Source organism: Tympanuchus pallidicinctus, unplaced genomic scaffold (genome assembly GCF_026119805.1).
Source record: "Tympanuchus pallidicinctus isolate F22 unplaced genomic scaffold, pur_lepc_1.0 scaffold15, whole genome shotgun sequence".
NCBI lineage: Eukaryota > Metazoa > Chordata > Aves > Galliformes > Phasianidae > Tympanuchus > Tympanuchus pallidicinctus.
In genome coordinates this window covers 13848391-13875211 of record NW_026294669.1, presented here as the reverse complement: position 1 = coordinate 13875211, position 26821 = coordinate 13848391, and the positions used below count along the sequence as shown (strand labels likewise).

At 49.9% G+C, this 26821-nt stretch overlaps 2 protein-coding genes across 4 annotated transcripts in view; one reads left to right on the top strand and one right to left on the bottom strand.

Annotated features, from left to right (window-relative positions):
- Positions 1–675: 675 nt before the first annotated feature.
- On the top strand, positions 676–19525 carry IGFBP5 (insulin like growth factor binding protein 5). Its single transcript, XM_052675047.1, has 4 exons — positions 676–1987; positions 17207–17433; positions 17575–17694; positions 18052–19525. Exons 1-4 carry the CDS (start codon positions 1657–1659, stop codon positions 18181–18183), a joined length of 810 nt encoding a protein of 269 aa, XP_052531007.1. The 5' UTR covers positions 676–1656; the 3' UTR covers positions 18184–19525.
- A 5951-nt stretch (positions 19526–25476) lies between these two features.
- The window catches only part of IGFBP2 (insulin like growth factor binding protein 2), a 66512-nt gene continuing 65167 nt past the window's right edge, over positions 25477–26821 (bottom strand). For all 3 annotated transcript variants that reach the window (XM_052675046.1, XM_052675043.1, XM_052675045.1), the window contains exon 4: positions 25477–26001. In XM_052675046.1, coding sequence (XP_052531006.1) covers positions 25834–26001 — 168 coding nt within the window. In that variant the 3' untranslated portion in view covers positions 25477–25833. The remainder of the gene's footprint in view (positions 26002–26821) is intronic.

The window sequence follows — 26821 nt, the reverse complement described above, 5'->3', positions numbered from 1 at the left end:
TGTACACCCTCATTGAGTTCTTACCCCTTGCTCAGGACTGGGGAGGCAGGAAGGGAGAGCTGGGGACACTGCACTCATAGAATGGAAGCAAGGTGGGTGAGAGCAGCTCTGTGGCACACATCCAGCCATCTCCCTGCCATGCTCACCTTAGGAGCCGAGGGGTGCTCAGGGTCCCCCCACTTTCTGCAGGTCCTGGGCAGGGCACAGGAGTCCCCATCTCACCAGCAAGACTGCAATCAGTCTCAATAGCACCCTGCAGATGCAATGTACCCCTACCTCCCTAAACTCACAGTTCTCCCACCCAGATGCCCTGCAACCCAATTGCAACCATTTTTCTCCTTCTATATATTCACATATATATTTAAATATATATATATTTAAAACCGTACAGATCCCAACTATTTTTTCCCCCTGCCTCTCCCCTCCCAATCCTCGCCTTCCCCTTCCCCCTCCTCCTCCCCTTGTCTCTCCTCATAATATTATCCTTGATCACTGCCCGGGGTTTGAAGCCCAGAAGTCAGAAGCTGCACACCCCACCCCCACCGGCTCGAGTGTGTACTGATAGGGCCCTGGCTGCTGGCACCCAGTCAAGCTGAGGTGTCATTGGGATCTCAAATTGCAGCTAGGGGCTGGCAGGCAGCCAGGGGCAGTCTATTTAAAAGACAGCCTGTTCTGCAGTATTCAGTCTCTTTAGAAACTTCTCCAGGGGAAAAGTGTTGGGAGATCTACAAAGTGGATTTTTTTTTTCCATTTTCCTTTTTTTTTTTTTTCTTCCCTCTTTCTCCCTGTTTTTTACCGCTCCTCTGCAGACTTTCCAACCAAACACTTCAATTTTGCAGAAAACTTCTTTTTTTCCTTTTTTTTTTTTTTTTCTTTTTGCCATTTTGGGGGGCTTTTTCTCTTTCTCCACTTTTTTTTATTTTTTAATTTTTTTAATTTTTCAAACCTTGGAAGAGGAAAACGAGAGGGTTGAACAGAACCGATCGAAACACCACTTTGCTTCATACCACGCTTCCCAGCAGCTCGCTGCGTCGGGAGAGACTTCTCCTGCAGAAGAAGGGGGAGGGAAGGGGAGCTTTGCATCCCCTCTTCCTTCTCCTGCGCTTTTCTTTTCTTTTTTTTTTCCCCCCTCTTGACTGCTTTGATGCCATAAGAGCAGGACGCTGGGTTTCAAGGAACTTTGCTCCCTTCCCAACCTTCCTCCTCCCATCCCTTTGGGTGCGTGTGCTTGTGTGTGTGTGCGGTCCCATCCCACTCCCCAACCCCTGCAACCTGTAGGCTGCAGCTCCCCGTGCAACCTTCTCTCCCTTTCCCTCCTCCTCCCCTCCCTTTCTCTTTCTGCGCTCCCGCGGATCGCCGTGCAAGTCCCCATTTCCAGGCGAAAAAAGAAAGAAAAAGACTCAAAGCAAACCTAGACCCTCTCCCACAGCTAAAAGAAAAGCGGGAGGCTCTCGCACCTCGAGAATAACCCTCAGCCTGGGGTGCCCGCAAACAGGGGCTGCGCTTTCAGCCGCTTTTCTTTTTTAAATTCTCCAGTTTTCTTTTTTTTCTTTTTCCTCCCCCTCTCCCGGAGGGGCCAAGCGGGAAGCAGACGTCCCCCGCCCCCGCCGGCGGCAGCCCCGCGCCCCGTCCCGCAGCATCCATTCCCCCGCCGCGATGCTGCTGCGGCTCCTGGTGCTGCTGGGCGCCTGCCCGGGGCTCTCGCGGTGCCTGGGTTCCTTCGTTCAGTGCGAACCGTGCGACGGCAAAGCTCTGTCGCTCTGCCCTCCGCCGCCGCTGGGCTGCGAGCTGGTGAAGGAACCGGGCTGCGGCTGCTGCCTCACCTGCGCCCTGCCCGCCGGGCAGCCCTGCGGCGTCTACACCGAGCGCTGCGCCCGAGGGCTCCGTTGCCTGCCCCGCCAGGGCGAGGAGAAGCCGCTGCACGCCCTGCTCCACGGCACCGCCGTCTGCCTCAGCGAGAAGAGCTACCGCGAGCAAGCCAAGGCTGGTGAGTGCCCCGCGGCCGAACAGCCGCTCTCCTCTGCGCCCATCCTCCCGCTGCCCCCCTCCCCTCCATCCCCGCCTGCCTTTCCCTCTTCCGGGAGCGCTTCCGCACCCTCCCGCTTTGCTTTTCCGCCCTCCCGGCTGCTCCCTTTCCAGCTTTCCGCTTGCTTTTCCACTCCCTCCCTCCGGTTGCTCTTCCCTGCCCCCGCCGGCCGCTTTCCCATCCTTCCGGCTGCATTTTCCAGCGGTCCAGGTGCTCTTCTGTGCCCTCGCTCGCTTTTCCACCTTTCCAGCTGTGTGCCGTCCTTCTGTTCTCTTTCCATCCCCAGCTGCTCTTCCTTTCCCCCTCCCCACCATGTTCTTCCATCCCCCTCCACCACCACCACCACCACCACCAGCTGCTTTGCCACCCTTTCAGTCGCACTGCCATCCTTCCGCCCTTCTTCTCCCTCTCTTTCTCACATCCCCTGGCAGCTCTTTCATCCTTATTTATTTACTTATGCTATTTCCTCATCCCTTCCTCTCCCCACTCCTCTGTCGGCTGCCTCCCAAGCCCCCAGTTACTTTTCCAGCTTTCCAGCTGCTCTCCACCACTGCCACTTCCCCTGGTTGTTGTGCCATCCTCCTACTGCTTTACTGCTTTCTCAGCTACTTTCTCATCATTCCAACTGCTCTTCCACCCCTCCCTCCCCCCCCCCCCCCCAGCTCTTTTTCCATCCTCTCAGCTGCCCTTCCATTCCTTCAGACCACTTTACCCATCTTTCCCATCCATGCCCTGGCTGAATCTCCTGTTGCATCATCTCACATCCCCCTGCCTCTGGGTTGACCCATTCCTAGGAGAGTTTTCTTTCCCCACTTCCCAGCTGCATCTGCATCTGAGTCCTTTCCCAGCTGAATCCTTTCCACCTTTCCTTCATCTCCATCCTTGCCCTCTCCCTGACCTCCTTTCTCTCCACCTTGCTCTTGGGCTCTGCAGCTTGAGCTCCAGGGGATCATTGCATCCCTCAAACCCTCCTGCTTTGGCATTCAGACTTTCTCTTTCACCTTGTTGCAGCCTGCTCCTGGCTGCCTGCTGCTGGGCATCTTTGTTGGGCAAAGGGCTTTAGCACTGGGAGGTGAAAAGAGCAGGTGCATTAGGAACAGGGAATCTGAATGCAAAAAAGAATGACAGTGTAGCTAACAGCCAGAAAGAACACATTAAAAGCAAGTATGAAGGCTGGCATGGCAGCACTAGTGCAAAGCCAAGCTGAAATGCTTGCACCTTGCACGTGACAAAAGCACGAACGCAAGTGCTGCTTCACTTGGACGCTCGCTGCACTCCCACTGCAGGATCTGTGGCTGCTTCAGGGTTGGTTTCCCCTGTGCAACACTTCTGTGTTTCTGCCATGGCATACAGGAGGGCAGGGAGGGGTCAAAGGGACCCAGGAAACCACTTGGCAAAAAAAAAAAAAAAAAAAAAAGCAGAACCAAGGCTCCCCAAGTCTTTTTGGCCCAGGAAAACATCATTTTTGCTTGTTAGCAAGCTGCTGCTTCTACCAGCACAATGAGAGTCCACTTCTCCTTTCCAGCACCTAATAAATCTTGATGCATTTAGTATTTTTTCCTTATTGCTACTTGTGCTGTTATGCGCCATCCTTCAGAGCAAACACAATTTCTGTGTGTGTGTGTGTATATACATCAACATATCACTTTCCCTGCATCAAATGACAACAAATGTCTATCCTCCCCTAAAACTGACCAGAAACAGCAAAGCTGAGCTCAGCCTTCTGCAGGGGACCTGGACTAAGCAAGAGCCATGGGATGTGTGGGGAGCAGAGCAGGAAGCCAGGAGCCCTTTTCCCATCCTGAAGTGCAGGAGGTAGCTGAGAACCCGCTCCCAGATGAGCTATGCAGAGCATCCCGCAGTGTGTCACCCGCCGGGTTTATTTCCCTCAGTTGTATGTCTGGGAGGCAGTGTGGTTGGGACAGCAAGCCCTGTAGTGAGGGCAGAGATGAGCCTTGTACACATCGCCAGCGTGCCCTCTGCAGTCTGAAATACCCAACAAACCTTTGTCTCTTAGCTTCTTACATGAATCTCCTTAAGTTCCACCTGCCCGAGGAGTCTGGTCCTTTAGCGGGTGCTCTGCATGCAGAACGTGCCTGGTCTCCTGATAACATTGCTGCTTTTGGTTAGCTTGGGGTGGGAGCACCCTCAGAAGAAACACAGAGGGCAGTAAGACAGAGGGTGCAGGTTTGTTGCAAAACCACTGCTGGCACTACTTGAGCTTTGAGTTTGTACCCGAGTGCCACAGGGGCTCATTTCAGTGGGTTTTGGTTGAGCTCCAGTGGGGGACGCTTTGCAAGAGGCAGAGTGGCAGGTTTCTCCCCAGCTTTGCCAAAAATTTAAAAAAAAATACAAATAAAAAATAAATCAGGAATTCCTGAGGATGGGAGAAGGAAAAAACTCTCTTGGCATTCGGCTGGTAGTGTGTGAGAACAAAGTATATTTTCATAGGCGTGTTCCTAAGCAACCGGGCAAGGAAAGAAATGAAGTTTGACTTGAATGCTCCGGCCTCTGCCAGTTTGGCTAGCAGCACGAGGACTGTGTGCTGGGGGAGCTGGCTGGGCCCTTCGATTTATCAGTGACCAAAATTGGCCCTGAGCTGTGAAATGCTGAGAAAGAATCAGCACTCTGCAGAATGAACTATGGGACAGTGGCAAGGACAAGATCTAACTGCATTTCTATCTATTTCTGCGCTCGTGCTGGCTGAGGTGAAAATCACAGATGCTTTCCTACTTATAGCCAAGGTAGAGGCACAAGGAGAACAGTGCAGGAGCACAGGGCTGGAGGCCAGGCTTGGCTCTGCAGCTGAGCAGATGTTTTGCGTGGGGACAGGATGCTCCTGGGCACTGTGCCTCAGTTTCCTCTTCTGTGAGCTGGGCACAGTGGTGCTGAGAAACGCTATGCAGGATGTGCTGCTGGCTGGCAAATGGGTCGGAAATGAAAGCAAATGTAGGATTAAAGGGCTTTGGTAATGCTTGTTTTAAGTAGGCTGATGTGTAGGTAGTGACAGGACAGTCCCTGTAGTCCTGGCTGGCACAGCAGCCAGACACTGTCCTTTACCGAAAGCCAAACACCACTGCTGCGCTGTAATTGATGTTCCTGTTTTTTTTTTTTTTTTAAAAAAAAAAAAAAAGAAAGAAAGAAAAACCATGAATGAGCTTCATTTATGGCACAAGCTTCAGGATTCTGGGTTTGCTCTGTTTGGTTTAGGTTTTGTTTGAAACTCACCACGTCTTTCCATTCCGCTGCCCTGTGCTCCCGCCAGACTTCCTCCTGCTGACACAGCAAGGTCAGGCCGAGCGCCGGGAGCACGGGGCACCGAGCACAGCCTGCCGCCCCAAACGGGCTTCTGGAAAAACAAAGGTTGTCAAATATTTCCTTCTCCTCTGCCGTTCCTTCGCTTTCTAGAAAGCAAGCGAGACTTGGCAAGTTTCCCCACGAAACCGTGAGCCAATGATAACCAGGAGGGGAAGGGAGGGGGGGGGGGTGTGCAGAATTAGCGCTAAGAAAATTGTCTTTGCTGCGTCAGCTGGAAGCAGGAGGAGGAGGAGGGCTGCAGAACCCAGGTTTTCTGCAGCTTGCATTGGGTGCAGTCCCTCATCCAGCCTGACACATTCCCCACCCGGCTTCTCTTCCTCCTCCCTTGGCTCGGAGATGCAGGATGTGGATATAGGGTTTTGAGGTGGGCAGCAGCTATGGGATTGGGGTGCAGAGCCAAGCACACGATCCTTTGTGCAAAGAGCTTCCGACCTGTCAAGGCAAAAGCTACAGAACAGGCCTGCAAAGCCTCCTGTCCAAAACAGGAAAAACCCCATTTTTCTTCTCATCTGAAGTTTCAACAACAATATCAATATATTAAAAAAAAAAAAAAAAAAAAAAAAAAAGGTGAAATCCATCAGGTGCCAGCAAGAAAGCTGGGTTTCTGTGGTGTGCATGTATGGGGGTGGGAGCAAGGGGTGGTTCAAACAGGAAAGGAGGGGCCTTGGCTGGAGAGTCTTTTCGGCAGCCTGGTTTCTAAGGAAGAAGCAAGAATATTAAGTAGCTGATCCAAACGAAATTCCTGCCTGGTGCCAGCAAAGTTCACCGGAGCAGAGACGTGGCTCTGTGCGTGCGTGCGTGCGCGAGTGATGGAGCGACTCCAAGCTCCCGCGCACGGCTGTCAGCCTGGACCGGCTCCCAGGGAGCCCGCCCAGAGCTGTACCACTGCCTGCAGTGCTTGGGCTGGCCTTACATGGGAGCCTCTGCAGCTAGGAGGGATGCTGGAAGCAGGCAGTGTGCCTCCTGCCGTCAGTGCTCGCGTACCAGCATCCCGTGCCTGGCACACGTTTGGCACACGCATGTCGGTATAGCAGGGAGGAGAGGCAGTGAGTCGGCTGTACTTGCACGCAGAGCACGGTGCTCTGCTTCCTCCTAACGTCCACTGCGAGCTTTGCTCCCTGCACTGAACGGCTCTGAGCCAAGCTGTTACGGCCGTGGTGGCTCCCGGTGCTCCTCACCCAAACTGGGAAGGCCGGCAGCAGAGGACAAGGCGTAGAAAAATGTTGTGACTTGTTTTGCACTCGCACTAACTCAGGGCAGATATAATAGCCCATAGTATGGCAAATCTTGCCTGCATTTTTTCCCTAGTAGTGTTAATTCAAGGTCAGACATAAATGAAAGGGGAACTTGGTTTGAGCACACCTGCCCCTCAACGTGGGCTGCTGAGCAGCAGAGTTATTATGCACAGGGAAGATACGCATGTGAACATACACATACATGTACCCATGTTCACACACCCACACATGCCTGCACAAACATTTTATGTCTGCAGCATTTTTGTCTCTGGGGGCAGAATGGTTTCCTGGAAGCACGCATAAATCTCTCTTACGTGGTTCTGCTTAATGACTAGAACATGGGTGTTTGGCCATAAAGATCAGATACTGACACATAGAGCAGCCTACCCTTTCCTCCCACTGAGGACTGCAATGAGATGCAGCAGGTGAGCGTATCAACAGGAGGTAAGGGGAGATAGAGGCAAGATAGTTCTCTGCCAGCTGCATGGATATGAGTTCACATGCCATGCTTGGAATTGTGGGCTATATTTTCTGGAGGAACTAAGTCTGTGTAAAGTACTCTGACAGCCTGAGTAACTGGAAGGTGTGGACAGGCTGTGGCTTGCTGAGGGCTGTCCATCCTCTCTGGCTATCCATCCATCTCCTGCTCCATGCCAGCACTGAAGAATATGTGCAGGGAGCTGTGGTGACTGGTGCTGGGAGTCCGCAAGCTTCTCTTTGCCAAGGTAGTAACATGTGGCCTTTGGGAATCTGGGAAATGGGACCTGAATTGGGAAAAGATGGCAAGTTTGGTGACACGTGGCAAACTGAGGACAAGAGAAATAACTTCCAGTGTTGAGGAGGGGCAAGCAGCAGGAAGATAAGGTGCATGCAGAGATCAAAAATGACACAGAGTTTGGCTTTCCTAGCAGCCTGCATAATAACTGCGTAGTAAAGAGGCTTTTTACAGGTTAAAAAAAAAAAAAGATTGGTATAATCTGCTTATCCTCAGGACAGGTGTAGCAAAAGTCACAAGGATGCTCTGCTGTAAGGAGGAGAGGGCAACCTCCAGGCTGGGTGCCCTCAGGGCTATGTGCTGGAGGCCAGGAGGCCACAGAACAGCTGTGCTCATGGTCCCAGGCCCCAGGGATGCCACTGCAGATTGCCAGGCACAGGTTACACTGAGTGTCAGCCTGTCTAGGAAGGGTCACATCAGATCTGATGAAAAAGTGGTGAAATCCCCTGTCGTCTCCCCACTGCTCCCCCACCAAACACTTTCTTTCTACTCCTTCAGCTGTGTAGCCAAGGCAACTCTCAGCAAGATGTTGTTTTTGAAGTGGTTCTTTGATGGTGGTGATCTAAGGGGACCCCTTAGTGTTTATGTCAATCCACCTGCTCGCAGTTAATCCTAGCAGGAGCCAGCATAATGTGTTTGCAGAAATGTGGGACTCTCAGTGGTTTGATGTAGGCAAGTTTGCTCTCAAGGAAGCTATTTCTCAGCATGTTCTGAAGGATCTGCTGTCTGCTTATGATGTTTCCAGGACAAGTGTGCAAACTGCTCATCAGTCCAAGCTCCACTGGCTGCGCATCAATCCCAAGCAAGGCTTGATCCTGAAAGATGCTGTGTACCTTTTTCCCATGACTGAGATCCAGAGCAACATAGGCACCTAATCCCCTCCGTGGGAGCCAGCTACCTCAGTCTTCGAAAGACTGAAGAGGAAAACCTAGAGATGCTGTTGTAGGATTGGAAAGCATTTCCAATTACATTTTGAAAGCAATTCCAAGCTGCCTGCCTTGAGGGCTGTTATTGCAGAGTTTGGTTTGTTTGCTTGCTGGATGGACACAGCTGGTTCACTGATGGAGATAATTGTTATGTTGATGGAGATAGCTTGTCTGGTTGCTATTTAAGGGGGAGAAGGAAATCCTGACAGATACTTAAGGAAATGATCCTCCAGCTAAACAAGAGAAGGAATGTATCTTAAAGGTAATACTGGGGGCAAAGTTGTCCTATAGTCTTTTTTTTTAAAAAAAAAAACAAAACAAAACAAAACACAGTATAAATATTTTCTTTTTCCAATCTGGATGGAAGTTGCCCTCTGAAGATAATTGAATTTACAGACCCTTTCATTATTCTTGCTTAAGAAATTAGATGTTATGCATTGGACTAATGATGAAACCCTAGTAATTAAGCCAGTGAATGGTGATGGAACCTGGCTTTCACTTTTTAATTTAAAAGAGATGCAGGAAAAGTGAAGAAAAAAAAAGTTTTATTAGGAAACCTCATAACTGTGTAGCAATCACAATAGACATCCATGTGGCTGTAACATTCCCTTTCATTTGTGGCTGAAGAAATAGCAAAAGTGGGGGAAATTTTACTGCATCATTTCATAGCCATTTCAGTATTCAGTTATTTTATTTTATAACAGCCAGGGAGGCTTGAAGTTGTGGGGAAAAACAACAGCAAAGTGCAGCAGGGAATTGGTTCTGGAAAGACTCAAGACCTGTTAGTCTGATCTGAGTTTCAGACCCCCAAGTGGAGACCTGTATACTGTATCCTGTATACTTTGTTGCATTGAGGAAATCTTGATGTTTTTTAACATTGAAAAGCATCTTTGCATACTGATGGTCCAAGAGAAGTTGGTTGGGTTACGCCACAGTACAGTGCAGGGAGGGAGATGGCAAGGAGGGGCAAAAGCAGCAGTTCAGTTCAGGCTTGAGCGAGTTTCTTCTTAGCAATATTGCCAGAGTGTGAACATCAGACTTCTGGTACTGTTTTGTGGTACTTCTTAAGTGAATGGAGAGATGAAATAATGGCGAGACCTACCCAGCCCAGCTTTCTGACAGAGGGACCACTAAGGAAGCAGAAGGGAGGCCTGAGGGCAGAGGTGGAAATCTCATCACTGGAGCTCATAAAAGTCAGGTCGGACAGTACATGTGACGATGTGTCATCTGGTGCTGACACAGAGATGAGCAATGAATGATCTCACAGATCTTTTCCATCTGGTTTAAGGCAGAGCTGTGAAAGTCGGGCTGAAGTCTAGAAACTCTTCCAGGCTCAGCGGGAGGTTGCAGTCATAGCTGCACGTGTGAAATATTTGTGGGGTTTGACCAGTTCTCATTCAGCACCTCAAACAGGTGCATCTCCAGATTCCATCAAACACACCTTCACCTCCTTCTACAGGGAGGCAAAAGGCTTCCTTATGAAGGAAGGAGGTATGAAGGGTTGGAAGAAAACCCCAGCAGCAGTTGCTTTTCAGGTCGTCTCAGCTGGTAGCCAGATGAGCAGTTCAGTCCCTTTTGTTTTCATTCAGAAGATGAGAAAGCACTTTTGTTTTTCATGAAGGGATTTCCTTTCTTTTTGCCACAGCTAAGCCTCTTGGAGAAACTGTCAGTAAACAGTTGAATGATGTTTGTTGGGAGCTTCTCCAGATTTTTAACATCAGTTACAGAGACAGTCATGCAATCTTCTGTCCTGAGTTTTCCTTCTCCACTTTTTCTGCTCTTAGTTTCTTGGCAGCATGATATCTTCTTCAGTGCCTTTATTGCAACCAGTGGAATCTGCCACTAGGGTGGATTTGTTGGAAAGCATACAAGACTAAGAAAGACTCAATGATTTCATCCTTTCCAGGAAGAAAAAGTATATCTTGGTCACTATGCTGTTGCAAGATGATTTATTTAGATTTCTCTGGATCATTCTTCAACTCATTTCTCAGATTCTTCTGCAGCTTCAGCATATGGAATGGGAAACATCTGCAGACTCCAGATGATGTGAAAGAAATATGTTTTATCTTCCTATCATCAGTGCATCAGCTACAGGAGCTTTTTGATGTAAATCTGATCCTGAAATACTTCCTTCCTCTCCACCTGCCAGTTCAGTTCCCTGGCAGATAACTTTGTTCACGAAGTGTCAGGCTGATACAAGCAGCTATCTAGAAGCAGAGTGCCTGCAATTTTCAAGATGGTGCACATCAACATTACTTAATTGAGATAGATGGATGTTTATTCATTTTTTAGGAGGAAGAGACTGAAAAGTTTCCTAACCGAGTTACTTTTTGGGTATTTTAGGTTGCATCTTACCAGAAACAATTGGATTGCCACAGTGAACCACAAATTTGGTCACACTGACGTTAACCACAAACCCTCACCCCAACTCTGTGTGCCTTATATACACAGTGCAAACTCTAAAACCTGTGTTGAGAACTGATCTCAGCCAGATTTGAGAGCTCTCTGGAGAGAATGAGCCAAAGCAAAGACACCACCTCTTGGTGAGCCCCAGTCATTGCTTCTGCATGTTAGGTCAGAAACTGCCCAGCTCACCAGCTGATACCCAAGCCCAGCTCTTCCAGCACAGCGTGGATGCTTGGAGCCTGCTCAACTAACAGCTAGCACACGTAGGGAAGGAAATGTTGTCATGGAGCTACCCATATCTAAACCTGCTTTTCTGCTTGCTCTGGAGAGTTGCTCCCAGGGAGTTTTACTTTGTGGCTGCAGCAAGGAAAGTCAGCTCAGGGAAGTATCATTTGTTACACAACTGCACTGATCCTTCTGTATGCTTCTAGCTGCCAGAGCTTTACCTCTCCCACCTTCTTGGCATTTGCTGGCAGGGCATAGAACTAGTGCTGACCTGGAGATCCGTTCCTACAGATAGGACCTCTGCTTCCATAGCAGAACTAAACACAAGCTGGTTCCCTTGAGAGCTTCTTCCCACATGCTGAGCTGCATTTCTTCTCCATCCGGCTTTGTGTGAGGACACCAAGGTCATCAGGACAATGATCTCCCTTTCCCATGAATCCTGTGTGAACCTGGGGGCAGCCCAAGCACCTGATATTCACGCTCTGCAGGTGAGCCCTGGCTGATGCAGCAGAATCTGCATCCACAGGTTTCTGCTGAGACATTAATCTCCTGAGAAAAGAGCTGGTCTTCCAGGCTATTTCAGCAAAGCTCAAGCAATACCTTGAGAGAAAAAAAGCCCCAGCATAGTACATCCCTTTGCCATCTGTCTCCAAGACTCTTCAGGTGTTCCTAAGCATCCTGCTGGGTCTCAGCTTAATAAAATGAGATAAGTCTTAACCTAGAGTTGAGTACTTCTAGCCGTCTGGCTGCTTTTCCATACCCTCCCTGAGCTTGGTCCCACCAGGCCATAGACTTCTCTTAAATATTGTCTCCGTAGCACAAGAAAGTGAGGTCCTAGAGACATTCTTCATGCTGTCATAGGGATTTAAGGCACCAAGGTATCCCGAAGCTCTTTTTCAAAAGCATCTGTAGTTTTTGGACTGTGATCTATGGATTTTTTTGTGGGTGCTTCACAGTGTTTTGACTACTAAAGACTTACTTGCATCAGTCACCAGGTCACAAAGGTAATTTGCTTATTTTTGCAGCTCTTTGGCTAATTCCCAAATAGGAAGGAAATAGAGTATGGGTTTTCTTAACAGTGCACCTGTATATGTAAGACAGTTTGGCACATCTTCCCATGAGAGGTGCATCATAATCCTCAGATAGACCCATACTGAAGAGGCGATGGGATTTACCTTTCTTAACTTCAGCTTAAGTGAGACCAATTGAGTCACAGGAGGAGAGACTGTGGCCTCCAGAAATGCGATGTTCCACCCTAAAACCAGAACCTTAGCCAAATGATGGGGCTTACTGCAGTTTGGAGGGTGCAGTATCCCCACAATGACCAAGACATGGCGTTTAGCCATCCAAAAGCTTCTGTGTCAGGTCTATTGTAAATGCCTGTTGCACATGTTGTGGTCTCAGAGAGGGTGGGATGGCCATCGGCAGAAGTTGTCCTTTCCAAGCCAGGCTGCTATTTTCCAGCCCTTCTCAGTGTGTGGTGCCTCCTCCCAGTCTCTCATCGCCTTCAAGCCTCACCAGCATGCTCCCACACCGACCCACCACTGAATCTCCACAAAAGCACAAAAGTTCATCAAAAGTCCAAGCTGCGTTGCAGCTGGCTCTCCTGCAGCCAACACCCTGGGCTAGTGGAGGGACTGGCTGCAGCCTGCATCCCTGGCCCTGGCTGCTCCTCCTCCTTGGCTGGATGGCCGCTGCGGCCGCCTGACATCACTGACTGACTTCACCGGGCTGTGGTCCCAGTGACCCCAGCCCTGGGCATCGTGCTGGAGCCAGCTCTGTGCTCATCCAAGCAGGGCTAGGGGTCATTCATCACCACGCTGTAAGTTGTGCCTGCTGTGGGAATGTAAATGAGCTTTTCTTTATTGGGGTGGTGAATGGGCTGGTCCTTGTGGACTTTGGGGAGCTCAGCAATGCTTTTGGTCAGTTGTGCTCTCTGGCTGCCAAAGGGTGCAAGATGAGCTGACCCTCCTGCTCTGCATCCCATTCCTGCCTGCCCATTGGGAATGCAAACACTGTCCCTATATGCTGAAGGAGGGATTTTTACTTTTCTCTCTTGGTCAGAGATGTAAGTGCAGGCTGGAGAAGAACTTGCCTGCCCATCCCAAATTTTAGTGTGGGTCAGGAGTCAGGACAAACAGGGGAAATACACAAAGTGAATTATTACCAGCCAGAGACCTGAGCCCAGAATTCCTGCATAAGATCCAATCTAAAGAAAAATAGGCACATCTTTTACATTACCTGCAAGTGTTGATGCTGCTTTCAGGGGCAGCACCAATGTTTCTCCTCTCCCAGCCACAAGCAGCCAAGGGAAGCTGCTTTCTTCTGCCCAGCCAGAAGCAACAGCAGAAAGGATGGAGATGGAGAAATGCTGTTTTTCCCATGCTGAGGTTTAACTAAGATCCCCATTGTATCTTTCTTTAGCATCTTCCTATTTAAATGGTGTATTATGTTAGTGCTGTAAATAGTAATAATCATGATAGTAATCAAATAGGCTGTTGAGAAAGATTGGAGGCAATAGTTGTGCCTGTACTTCTTAGGCGCACATGGCTTTTTTTCCAGTTTTTGAACAGGACAGCAAGTTCTCTAGCAGTGGCCTGTGGATGTATTGAGCATGGATCATTAGCAGCAGCAGTCAATAGGTACTTTTCCTACCTTCCTGCCAGAAACCAATGGAAATTTGTTACAAAAATTCAAGCCTTCCAGTCATTTGGAAAACACTTCCTGCTCAGCTCTGCAGTGCAAATGGGCAGGGAGGCAGTGTTCTCACACACCCACGTGCACACGCGCACCCTGTGTGGACTTCACGTGTGTCCAAAACATCTGGAGCGTGAGAGAGGCGGGGCTGGATGGGGCTAGGTGTAAGGAGATGCACAGGCTGTCCCAGGCGGCAACTATCGAGGACAGCAGAAGAAATTTATGGTTTCCCTGTGACCAGTATTTTGCTGTTCTGTGTCCCTATTGCACTGGAACGGTGGAAATAGTTCCTGGAGGGAAGGACTGCTAGAGAACTTGTCCTGGCCAGCCCTGATGCTAAGCCTTCAGCCCCTAGGGCAGGGGACAGCCCACACTCAGCTAAAGGTACATTCTGCCTCCCAGGGCTGATGGGAACCTGTACAAATTAGGACATCAGCAACACAGCCCTTCTGCTGACCTGACGCATGCTGGAGCCCTGCAGGTTGGTCTCCAGCTGTTCTCTGCTTTTTCCTTGGTTCCTCCATTGGTACCATAGTGCCAGGACCAGAAATGAAGTCATGAGGTGGCTCTGAATTGAGTTCAGTCTCCTGCCTTAGCCATAGGGTCACCATCCCCTTGAGATGGCTGCAGCCGGAGTCCTACCTCCAGGCTAGCCAGTATCCTCAGCAATGTCACTCTTCAGTGTGGCCACCGAGTCTAGGACATCTGCTGAGCAGTGATGACCTCCTCAAGTGTGTAGAGGAGTATGTAGAAGGGATGACAGTGGTGAGACTCACCCACCTCCTGCTGTCCATGGAGCTGAGGCTGGGAAATGTAGCCCTGCCTCTGCACACAGCCTGCCCACAACCCAGCCACCAGATGTAGCTGGGTTGGGGCCAGGTGTGAGGAGGTGCACAGGCTGTCCTCGTGTTGCCAGGGTGGATGGGAGTTGGCCCTGGCTGTGGGCAAGAAGGGGCCACACATCAGGCCTGATCGTGATGGTGAGGGAGGAGAAATTCCTGCTTCCTCCCGAGTCTCAGATGCAATTAGGGCTCCTTCAGGGAAACGGGGTGTTGTTCCCATTGGCATCTCCTTGGGAGAAAACACATCATGCTGATTGCTGTGTGCCTGCCCTGTGTGGCAGGTGATGGCTGAGGAATGAGCCACTAGGTAAAGATGGGCTGGTGGACGATTCTTTGGAGATGCTGACACGGTTCTAGTGGCATGAGGTGGCTGCAGGTTGATGCAGGTTCAGATGGCTGAGGGGCAAGGGAGGGACTGGTGGTAGCCAGTGCTGCCCCAACTCTGACAATCCCCTCATGTTGACAACATGAAGGTCTCTCACCATCTGCCCAGAGCTTGTCAGGAGTTTGTATGTCAGGGACCTCTGCCCTTCAATTTGTCAAAATTGGCTTGTTAGTATCCAATTAGGGAACAGATGGACAGGTACATGAGCTTCAGCCTTGTTGCTGGAGGAAATTAGGTTAAAAATCACCGGAGGGCAGAGAAAAGGCATCTATGGAGTTCTCACTGGGAGATACAGACCTAAACCAGGCACTGTTGTTTCCTCCATGACTGTCTGCATTTCAAGGGAGTCAAAAGGTGTCGGTTCCATTTGCTGCTTCTGCTCTGCAGGAAGAGCTGATCTCAGGTGGGAGCTGGGCAGCTTTCAGTGCTCACCAGCCCTTGTGCTCTTTGCAGAGTGCAGAGCTCCTTTGCTTCCCATCTGTTCTTGCCAAAAGGGCTCCTCCACATTAGCCCCTGGCTCCCAGCCCACTCTGGCTTTCTGGCAGCTTGCAGGAAGCAGAGGAACAAGGTGTTTGCAGAAGCTCAAGTTGCTGAGCATATGAGTGGACACAAGCTGCTGCAAACACCCACTGCACCACGATTCCAGGGGACTGGACACTCTGTGCTGTTTCTCTGAATCCTCACTACTGTGTCCTGTTTGTTATTTCAGGGCTGTCCAGGTAACCATGCCTCTCTTGTTTGTTACTGCACAGGTAATGAGCTGCAACCTGTCTTGTTCTTGTAGGGTTGCCTGCTACGAAAGGGCAGCTCAGGGATATGCCCTAGCAGTCAGTGCCAGGGGGCTCCAGGGACAGAAGAGGCAGTGTATCACTGCTATGGGTGGTCTTGTTCACTGAGGGTGTCTCATGGCTCCTTTCAGACCTTGGACTGCAGCAGCATCTTGTGGCAAAGTGTGCTTTTCGATTGCACTCTGTGCATTCCCAATATAATCAATCTCTTCCCTATCCCCTGTCCATTATCTCCTTATAATAGAGGAGTGACTTTGAAATCCTGCAACAAGGCATAAAATATGGGCACATGAATGTCATGGGGCAAATTGGCAAGAGGATCCTGTTCTGGATATACATGCAAGTCCCAAAGATGATGGATGGGATCATTTGTGTTGCTTTGGGTAGTTTGGAGGGTGCTGAGTCTGGTATGCCGATCAACCTGTGTTCTTGTGGAAGAATAAGAAAGAAAAAGGAGGCTGCTTTAGTAAATATGTGTCTATGGAAATCTTGCCAGCTTTGAAAAGTCGGAGTGACTGGCCTGTCCCCTCAGCCATCTCCAGGGCCACCCACAGGTTGCATGCACCCATGTGCAGCCTGATGGGGCAGCCACCTGCAGGGTCACTCTTGTCTTCCTTGTTGTTTCAGCCTCTCTGGTGCCTGTCAGCCTGCTGCAGTGGCTTCTCCCATGCCTGCCTGCTGGTCCCAGCACAAACCTGGCAGCATCAGTACTGGACTCCTGGGAACCACGGGCTGGGAGACAGCAGCCTCAGGAGCTTTAAACCGTATTCAGATTTAGTCCAGATATAGCCCTTTTTCACTCTGGTGGCTGTACTAAAGGTCACAAGTCAGCTAAGTTTAGACTGTCATCAGCTCTCTCCTATATATATCCGAGTAGGGCTCCTGACTGCATCCATCCGGCGCAGGTCATGCTGAGGCGATGTGAGGGGGTGCAGAGGGCCATGGGCAGAGCCTAAATGTGTTCCTCCCTTGCCCCTGGTATCATCAGTGATAGCTGTGTTCAGGCAACATTACTCTGCAGCATTGCCTCTGGCTTTACCTGCATTACTGCAAGCTGATGACTCTGGTCAATGTCTTCAGCATCACTGCCAATGTGTCTGTCCAGCAGTGTGGCAGTTTTGCTAATTGATAATCCTTGACTTTGGAGTCATCTCGTCTTTGAGTATCCCTGGCTTTTGTTCTTGCATGTGCAAGGTTGAGATGTGAGCTTATCACTTAATCCTCCTGCTATTGCTAAAGAGGGACTTCTCCCCTCTGGTCCTCTCTGGTCCTCTCTGGGTGAGGGATAACCATCCAGATAATCAGTCATTCTCTACTGAAACACTGAGAACCATGGTGGCTTTGTATGTAAGATCCCATTCAAGACCCCCCAGCTCCTCCATGCCCAGAAAGACACTTTCCTGTCCTGAGCTTGGGATCACATGAAATACACACCAAGTCCCAAAAACTTGGGATAAAACCAGGGCTGTAGGAAGGAGCTGGAAAAAGGCTTTCAAGGAGGGCATCTTTGGGCACAGGATTGGGCAAGCAAAACCCTTGTCAGCTGCTGGAGGCCTGACAGTTCTGTATCCCTTTCCTTCCAGAACGGGAATCCCGTGAGCATGAGGAGCCGACCACATCGGAGATGACGGAGGAGACCTACCCACCCAAGGCCTACCGGCCCAAGCATGGCCGCCTCTCTGACCTCAAAGCTGAGGCTCTGAAGAAGGACCGCCGGAAGAAGCTGACCTTAGCCAAATTTGTGGGCATGGCAGAGAACACAGCACATCCCCGCGTGGTCATCCCCGAGCTCCGGCAAGAGTTTGAGCTGGTGGGTGCTGCCCACTTTGCCCCATGGAAGGGGGGCTGCGGGAGGGCTTTGTGCCTCTGGCAGGGGGTACCGGTAGGAGGGACCAGGGGACGTTCGCAGCTCAAGGCTCCCTGCCTAACATAATCTATTCCTCCCCCACAGGGCCCTTGCCGCAGGCACATGGAGGCCTCCCTGCAGGAGCTGAAAAGCAGCCAGCGGATGGTCCCTCGTGCTGTGCATCTCCCCAACTGCGACCGAAAGGGATTCTATAAGAGGAAGCAGGTAAGAGCCCTGCAGAGGCAGGGATGCTCCCCACACAGAGAGGCTTTATTCTGTCACAACCAGATGAAGAGAATTGAGGTTTTTCTTCTACTGGGCTAATGGGAAGATTGCAGTAAGCCTCTCCAGGCATGGTTGGTGGGGGTTGGCCTTGTTGGTGGCTCAGAGCATCCTCCAGCCTGAGTCTAGCATCCTGTACGAGCAGGTGGAGTAAAAGGAAATGGAGAGCTCCAAGCTGGGAGATGGAGATGATGAAGTAAAAGAAGCAAAGCACAAGGCTGAGCCTCAGTCCTAGCACAAAGGAGGCATTGGAGGGTGGTGGCAAGCTCCTCATCTCTGCATTTGTGTGTCTCTCCTCAGTGCAAGCCCTCCCGGGGACGGAAGCGTGGGCTGTGTTGGTGTGTGGACAAATATGGCATGAAGCTGCCGGGGACTGACTACCTGAGTGGAGACCTGCAGTGTCACGCATTCGACAGCAGCAACGTGGAGTGAAGTCGCATCCCCTCCCTCTGCCCCATCACCACCCACCCAGGCTCCCTTCCACCCTCCCCTCCGCACCTCCCTGCGCCCCAGGACTCCGATTCCTTTCATCTCATGTAAGAAGAATAAAAGAGAGGAAAAGAAAAAAGAGAAAGAGAGGAACAGAACAAAAAAGATAAATAAGGGACAAAGAAAAGGAAAAAGGAAAAGAAAAAAAAGAGAAGAAAGGAAAAGTTTAAAAAAAAAAAAAAACGAAAAGAAAAGAAAAGAAAAGAAAAGAAAAGAAAAGAAAAGAAAAGAAAAGAAAAGAAAAGAAAAGAAAAGAAAAGAAAAGAAAAGAAAAGAAAAGAAAAGAAAAGAAAAGAAAAGAAAAGGAGAAAAGGAAAAAGGAAACGAAAGAAGAAAAGAGAAATACAAACCCTGAAGAGACTGAGGACTCGGAATCTACAGCAGTGTCTTGACAACAAGGACTCAGCAAGGAAAGGACAGAGCCAGAGACAAGCCAGCTTTGGGTGCTCCGCCGTCCCGCACCTCTCCCTGCACTGCCTGCGCACCCCTGACGTCAAGCAGAGCCCATGCCGATGTAAAAAGCTCTCCGAGTTGGTGATTTTCTAGTACGGGGTGCAGGCGGGGTTAATTTTTCATTTATTTTTGATTTTTTGTTAGCTAGTCATTTTCCAAAGGGTCTGGAGAGAAAACCTTGCAGCCATCAGCGTCTCCCCTCCTTGCTCCGTTCCTCTGGAGTTTCTTCCCTGTATCGCTGGGATGCATTCAAGTCATTCTTATCTCCATCCCAAATGACCACCCTGATCCAAGCAGATTTGGACCATGCTGGGAGGAACATGAGGAGGAGGAAGAGGAGGAGCAGGATTCACTGCGCACCTGGAGATGAGCTGGGGAGGGACACAAAGCTTCTGCAACGGCATGAATACTCCCCATAGTATTCGTGAATATCAAAAAGAAACAATCCAAAAGGGATACATACCCTTCTCAATGCGACTCCTCTGGACTTGGGAGGCCAGAAATCTGAGTTTTGGACAAGTGAGACTCTGAACGTCACCCATGTGGGTATGGAAGTGTTTGTGGCGTGCATGCATGTGCACAGATGTGACTTCTCCTCCTTGCCTGGAAACATGCAATTTGAGGGCTTCACTGTAAGCAGGGGAAGAGCTGCCAGACTGAGCAGGGAAGAGAGTTATAGAGGTGTTCCATCTATGTCAGCTCCATGGATGCTCCATCACTCCCCAGAGTGAAGCAGGCATATATTGGGACAGGGAAACTGGGGACAAAACCCTTCGCCACCCTTACTGACATGGCAAAGGCCAACTATAGAGATTTTTTTTTTTTTTTTTTTTTTTTCACAGCCAAAAAAAGAATAGTTTGCTCCAGGGGGAAACAAAAGACCTTGTTTTGTCTTGGTTTTTTGTTAAGGCTGGATTATAGCCTTTCCCAGGGGTAGGAAAACACCAGCGTCCATCCTTTGCATTGCGGACACTGCTGACATCTGCCATTGCTGACTCCCTCTGCCAACTCCCCAACCTGCATTGAGCTCTGCGACAGGTCTTCAGGACTTGTAACCCAGGACCCAAATCCTCATTCAGCAACAGCAGCCACCGCAGTGTGGAGACCCACTGCCTCAAGTGTGCTTGGACAGCTGATAGCCGCCTTCCTGACTATTTCATTGGGTTTTTTATTTTCCATGTTGGATTTTGGGACTCAATTCCCCATGACAAGGGTCTCTGTGGTGGCTGTGCTGGGAGGATATCCTGCAGTAAAGATGAGTCATGGGGTCTGGGCATAATGGCCCTGGCACGTGAATGTGTACCTGGAGACATCTGAAGTATACATCTGATCCTGGGGGGGGGGATGCATCCAATGTGTCCCCTAGTGCTGGTCTGAACCTCCTGGGGCTGGATAAGGAAGAAGAGGGGATTCCCAGCACCAGTGGGGCCAAGATGAGGGGAAAATGGGTGCTGAGGAGCTCTGTTGGAAGCTTCTCCCCATGACTGGTTCAGTGCCGTCACTGTAGTGTCCCATGGGATGGGATCAACCCCGTGGGCAACCCACAAGGATGCTTGCCTCAATGGAGGGCAGGACTGGATGGCTTCCTGATTTTGCCAGCAGACTTCCATGAAAACCAGTGGGGTACATTTGGAGCTGGGAGTGAGGTGCCTTCCTATGCTGAAAAGAAGAGGGAACTGCCACCATATGTGGATCTTGTTCCCCCTACTGAAAAAAGGAATGCAGGAATGGGGTGATGGGGTAGTCCCTGTGCCATATTGCTGGAGGGGAGCTGGGGCTGGGGCAAATGAAGTAAGGTCAGATCGAGCTGGGTGGAGGATGAAGGTGGGGTGAAGATAGCGGGAGGTGGAGGAGCAGTGTCAACCCCCAAGGTCACAGATCACCATCAATGCTGTCTCCTCTCTCCCCAGACTGCCGGTCCCAGTACAAAACCCAGTATTATAGGCCAGTACCACCTTCCCCAGTGCCCTACCTCCTTTCTTCTTCCCTCTCCTTCTTGCTTTTGTTTATTTTTGTTTGTTTTATTGTTTGATTTCCCAAAACTTGAAAGCCTTTGGCTGCAGAGAAAGGAGTCGTGCTGCCTAGGGGTGGGCAGAATGGGAGCGGGCAGAGAGTCAGCAGGTCCACAAGGAACATGTATTTTGAGGTAAACTCACCTCCTGGGGGGGTGCAGAGCAGTCAGGTGGTGGCCTCATGGCATGGCCACCATGGTGACACTGGGAGGGGGATGCAGGAGGACTCTCCAGCCTCCCAGTACAAAGTGGGTCCCAGCTGTGGACTCATAGGCACCAGAATCCATTGGCTGGTGACAAAGCATCACCACTTCCAGCAGAGAGGCAGAGGGACTTGCTTTGGATTTTGTGGTGGGATAAGCAGAACAGACTCATCTGGGAGCTGGGAGAGCTGCGGTGAGAGAGGCGCACAAGGAGTTGCTGGCCATTTTGCACACCAGCGGCCGCATGGTGAGAAAACAGCTGGAGCAGGGGTGAGGACAGTCCTTGGACCACATCTCCCATGAGAGATGTTCAGCAGCTGGGTTACCCCTTGTCTGTACTGCAGTGGCCTTCGAAAACCACTAGTACAAGAGCATTTTGCACTATTTCTCCGCTCTCTTTCTCTTCCCCCTTCTCTTTTTCTCTGCCTTCTCCATGAAAAAAAAAAAAAAAAATTGTTTTTTTTTCTTGTTGGTGTTTTTTGTTTTCTTTTTTTTTATTTTTATTTTTTTATTTTTGTTTTGCTTTGTTTTTCCCAAAACGGAGCATTGTATATTTAACAACTGACAGCTCACCTCGCTTCCAGACAGCTGTCCTGGCCCTGGCGAGGAGCCCTGCTCACCGTGCCCCATCCCCAGCCCCACCACCCGCCCGCCACTGCCACCGGGACAGACGTCACCGCACACATCACCCACCATTGTACCACAGTCGTTCACACACCAGATTCCGAGTTTCCTGCCTGTTTTGTTGTTTTTTGTTTTTTTTTTTTAACCTTTAAGCAATACTCACTACACATTTTACGGTAGCTTTTTATAGCTTTACATACATACGGTAGCTCTGTTTTTTTGGTTTTTTTTTTTTTCGGTGTTTTTTTTTTTTTTTTTGTTTTGTTTTTGTTGTGTTTGTTGGTTTGTTTTTTTTTTTTCCAGTAAACAAGAAATACTCATAATCTTACTGGTGGGAAAAAAAAAAAAAGCAGTTTGTGAAAAACTGACAATGGAAGAAGAGCTTAATGCTCTGTTTAGCATTTTGTACTTAAAAAAAAAAAAATCTCACATTTTATTAAAAAGTGAAGATTGCTGTATACTATTTATTCAACTTATAATTTATGTTACTCTTTGATCTTTGTCTTTTCTCATGACAAAGCATTTATTTAATAAAGTTATGCATTCAGTTAGCTTGTGCCTGACCCTCGTAGAGTGTCTGCGTGCCAGCCCTGCCCTCAGCACACTGTGCCTGAGGGCTCAGCTAGCTCTATGGGTCCGACAGGGCAAGGTGACCTAGTGGCAATGGCTTAGGCAGGCTTTAGACCCCAGAGAACACTGCTAAGACAGAGGTAAATTTGAAAGGTTGAGCTTAGAGCATCCTGACTGCTAAGCTGCAATTTTTTAGATGCTTATTTGCAGGGGTGGCGTCGGAGCACCCATGTTCTGCTGGGTCATGAAGGGAAAAAGAATTGTAGAGCCATAGAATCATTAAGGTTGGAAAGACCACCAAGATCATCTAGTCCAACCATCAACCCATGCCTGTGACCACTCTAAACCATGGCTCTTGGTGCTACATCTACCATTTTCTTGTATGCCTCCAAGGATCTGGAGTCCATAATGCTGAGCACCCAGCTGCTATCCCAAATCTCAACACTTTAGTATGTGGTATCTGAGCCTCAAAGCTCTCCAGGCAGCGGGAAGTCCTACCCAAACATCTCAGTGAGCAGCAATGTCCCCATCCCATCCCTGCAGGGCATATGAGCCCAGCCAGGCTGTAGTCTTCAGCAACCTCATGACAGTCCTCAGCGCCCCTTCCCACCACCCACGTCCTCCCCTTCTGCTCACACAACTTTTCATATTCCCACACACTCCTTTGTCCCATGCCCCCATCCCCACCATCTGCATCAGTTGCCAACATCATTCCATGTACCCAGAGCAGCACAGGAGACAAAAAATATCCCCTTTATCCCCAAACAGGTGGCTGGGCTTTGCTAAGATACGTCCACTACCCTATCTGCACCACCAGACCCAGCTGCCTGATCTGCAATGGGCTCCTCACCCTGGGGCCAGAGCAGACTGTGGGGCCTGTATCCCACTGCCCCTCAGTGATACACAGCCCAAGGAAATCAGCCAACACCAGGGCATTTGTGCTGGCAGGCAGGAAAGCACTGCTGCTGAACTGTCAGCCATGCCAGCACTGAAAGGTGGCTTTCCACACTGCCAGTTCAGGGCTACGCTTCCTTGTTACCATCACCCCATGCCCATCAGGCCCACCCACAGCACATTCCATGCCACGGCCTTGGTTAGCCCCGGCCATGCAGAACCTCTTCCTTCAGCACTGCAATTTCAGCTGTTAAGCATGGCTTGCAATTATTATCATTATTCTTTGCTTTGCCATGGCATCCCAAGCTCCTTTTGGCCACAGAGATTTTCCTTCTGCAGTCCAAGAACTCTTTGCATAGGCAGTAGAGACAAAACCAGCAAGGCCCAGGATGATCCCTGGAGAACAGGTCCATCTGCTGGCTGACAAACAGCATGACCGGCTGCAAGCACCAACTTGAAAAGCACCCAAAATCCTGAAGGCTGGGAATCTGGGAGGAGCTGACCTTCATCCAAATATTGCTGAAGTCCCAGGGGTGCCAGTGCTGAGCAGAGGGACTCTGTGCCCCTGCAAAGCTCTCACACAGCTCCCAGCTAGAACAGGGTACTCCTACAGCACGTCTCCCAGCAACAACATTTTTGCCAAAAACCACCTTTTTCCACCAAACCTGTCTGCCATCAGGCAGCAAAACTGCCTCTGCACATGTGTTGGGCAGATGCTGACTTGACAAGACTCAAAGGCATGGCTGCATTGTGCAGAACAGCAGAAACACCCGCGGAGCAGGAAGAGAGGGGATGGGGTGACACCAGGGCTTCCCAGCTCACACAACTGGGACTAGTAGGGGTAAAAACCAAATTCCCAATGATGCTCATTGGGCTCAGCATTTACAACACCCCCAGGGCAAAAGCCCAAGTTTGTGTGTGATGCAACAGGCAAGAAAACGTGCTCTATTTAATAGAAAAGGTTGGGGAGGGGGAAGATGACAGTTTCCTGGCATCCTATTTAATTTATTCCAACTTTATGCAGCTCAACGTCTCCCAAAGAGAAAAGAAAAAAAAAAAAAACACAAGAAGAAAACTTCCTGGTTCCTAAACAAAACAAAAAGTACAAACTGTACAAACTGCAGCTGACAGCCAGAGTGTGCAGGGTTTACATGGAAAAGCTGAACACTGTGCTGTTAACAGAAGACAGCAGGTAGCATCATTTTTACAGTTACTCAGTTCTGCATTCAGGCACATTCTCTCTCCCTCTCTCCCTCTCACATACACACACCTCTCTCTCACTTTCCCACCACAGCCCCAAAGCATTTTCCTTTTCTCCTCCACTGACACTTCCAAACTCCTGCAAGGACATGAAGAGTTCAACCTGCACAGATCTTTGCGCTCGGAAAACTTCGGGCCAGGAAAGGGGGGAGGGAACAGTAACAAACCCCAGCATTCCCACTGCCGCAGAGTTTTGGGCTTTTTGCTTTTCTTTCCCCAGCCTCAAGTGCCCAAGTGAGCAGTGTTTGCCCCACAACCCCAAGGAGAGCATGCTGGCAGCACCCCTCAACCCCTCTGTGGGTCCATCCCAGCCCTGCCCAAGGTCCCACAAAAAACTCCATATTTCTCCCCTTACTGTAGTAAGGATAAGAATGTTTGCAATTGTTTTGCAATGGAACCCACATTAAAAATGGGGGGGAAGGAAGAACAAGTCTCCTTGCTTCGGCGATAGGGAAGTTATTTATTCTCAGCGTCGGTGTGTTCTGTACAGAAAGAATCAACAGGTGAAGTAATGGCAGAGACATCAGTCCTCAGAGCAGCACATCCAGTGCAAAACATCTCAGAGCGCCTGCAATTGCTTGGATTTAACCTATACAAACATGCATGTGGGCAGAGGGGTGCGTGTGTGTCTGGGCCTTTACAAAGCATGGTACATACTGTACTTACAATAAAAAAAGTGTGTGCTGAAAAGCAGATGCTCACTCCTGTCCCAAGCGAAAATGGAGGGACAAGAGCAGCTGCTGGGAGTGCAGGTTTTAGATGGGTTTTTCCTATCTAGAAAGAAAGAAAGAAAGAGAGACACTCCCTGGCTTATTATCCTAAATCTACACAGGCATCCTTCCACCCAGCCCCGGCAAGTTCACTTTTGCTCCCTCAGCTTAAGCCAATCCTAAGAAATACCGGGCAGCAGCCCTCCAAACCCCTCAGAAAACCAAGCATTCAGCTCCACAGTCACCCAAAGGCCCCATCCTCCCAGAGCAGCAGGGCTGGCTGCAACCAGTGGTGGTTCAGGGGGCTGCCTCGTCCTTATCCTCCGGCAGTGCCCCCTTGAGGAACGCAGCTCATCATCCTGCCACACTCCAACTGGAATATAGGGACTTCCCTCCTTCCCACACCACATCCCACTCCAGGGCCAAAACACAGGGGACAGGCAGGACACAAGAGGCAGTATTTACAGTCTTTGGTCTCGGGGAAGGGAGAGAGGAAGAGGGAAATGGAACTTTGTTGTTTCTTTTTTTTCTTTCCCCCTCCCACCCATGGTTAGATGTTTTGCCTGCAAGAATACGCCACAAAGCAGCAGGGAGGGCAGGGCCACGGGGCGAGGAGCAAAAAAGACTGGTTCTCTGGCTGACATTGGGCAAAAGACTATAGGAAAGCAGTCCCTTCTCCTTGCAACCTCCCCCCCCTCCCCCCCCCACCCTTCCCCTCCTGTCATCTCTTCCCTCCCCAAGAACTGGGGCAGCAGGAGGGCAGCACACAGGACCCAACCCCGGTCTCTTCCAGAGCCTAAAAGAGACATGCTGAAACCCATGTAAAAAATCCAGCACCGGGGCCACAGCAAGCAGGATTACATCCATCTACTGGCTCCGCAAGGCGTGTGCTCCCCGGTCCTCCTGCTCATGGGCTGTGTAGAAGAGGTGGCACTCGGGGTCCCCACGGATGGTGGGTGCACCCTGGATCACCTTCCCATGGATGGGGTCCACACACCAGCACTCTCCACGCTGCCCATTCACCGACATCTTGCACTGCAGAGAGAGGGATAGAGCAGACATCAGCTGAGGAGATACAGAGAGAAGACCACCCTCACCCCCATAGTTTCTCTGGAGATTCAGCACAGATGGCTTGGATGAGCCTGTGCTGTAGCATCATCACTGCTTCTTCCCTCAAACCACGGATGGCTGGACTAGATGATCTTAGTGGTCTTCTCCAACATCAGAGATTCTACGGATGGGACCACTGAGCTGATTTCAATAAACCATGAGGACAATCATCCCCAAATTACATTTCTCTTTCAACTGTGGATGAAAGCACCTAGAGACTCAACAATCCCTGGGTGAGTAGGGATGAAATATGCTTACAGAGCAGCTGCATAAGCTTCATTCTGCCTGCAAATTGAGTTAAACAAACTGAACGTGACAACACAGGCCATGGACACACTCTGCTATGTTGGGGAACAGGATCTCAATCCCAGCACAGAAGCAGTGACCACAGCAAGCATGGACATGGCCTCTATACTCCAAAGCCTGCTCTGGTAAGAGAGAAGTTTCTTGCTGTAATGGCTATCATCCACCCCTTGCCTTTGCAAGGCTGTAGGCACCTTGTACCTACCTGGTGCTCATCCCCCCATACCCAAAAGAAATACACCCCTGAACATGGCACAGCAGGATCCAGCCCCTACAGCAGATTCTGTATGCATTCTGCAAAGCTGAATTCAAGCCATTTTCTGCAGCTGGACTGAGATTAGAATGCAGCCTTGCTCGGGGGGGAAAAAAGTAGGAGAAAAGATAAAAATAAAAATAGTAATTAAAAAAATGCTCTCCAGCATGAGAGCATATTAAGGCACCC

Bases quoted from the DNA above. Each gene is read 5' to 3' on its own strand.
- IGFBP5 (XM_052675047.1), top strand. From the start codon at position 1,657: ATGCTGCTGCGGCTCCTGGTGCTGCTGGGCGCCTGCCCGGGGCTCTCG. The intron at 17,434-17,574 runs GTGGGTGCTGCC...CCTCCCCCACAG, and splicing joins TCCGGCAAGAGTTTGAGCTG to GGCCCTTGCCGCAGGCACAT. The intron at 17,695-18,051 runs GTAAGAGCCCTG...GTCTCTCCTCAG, and splicing joins GATTCTATAAGAGGAAGCAG to TGCAAGCCCTCCCGGGGACG.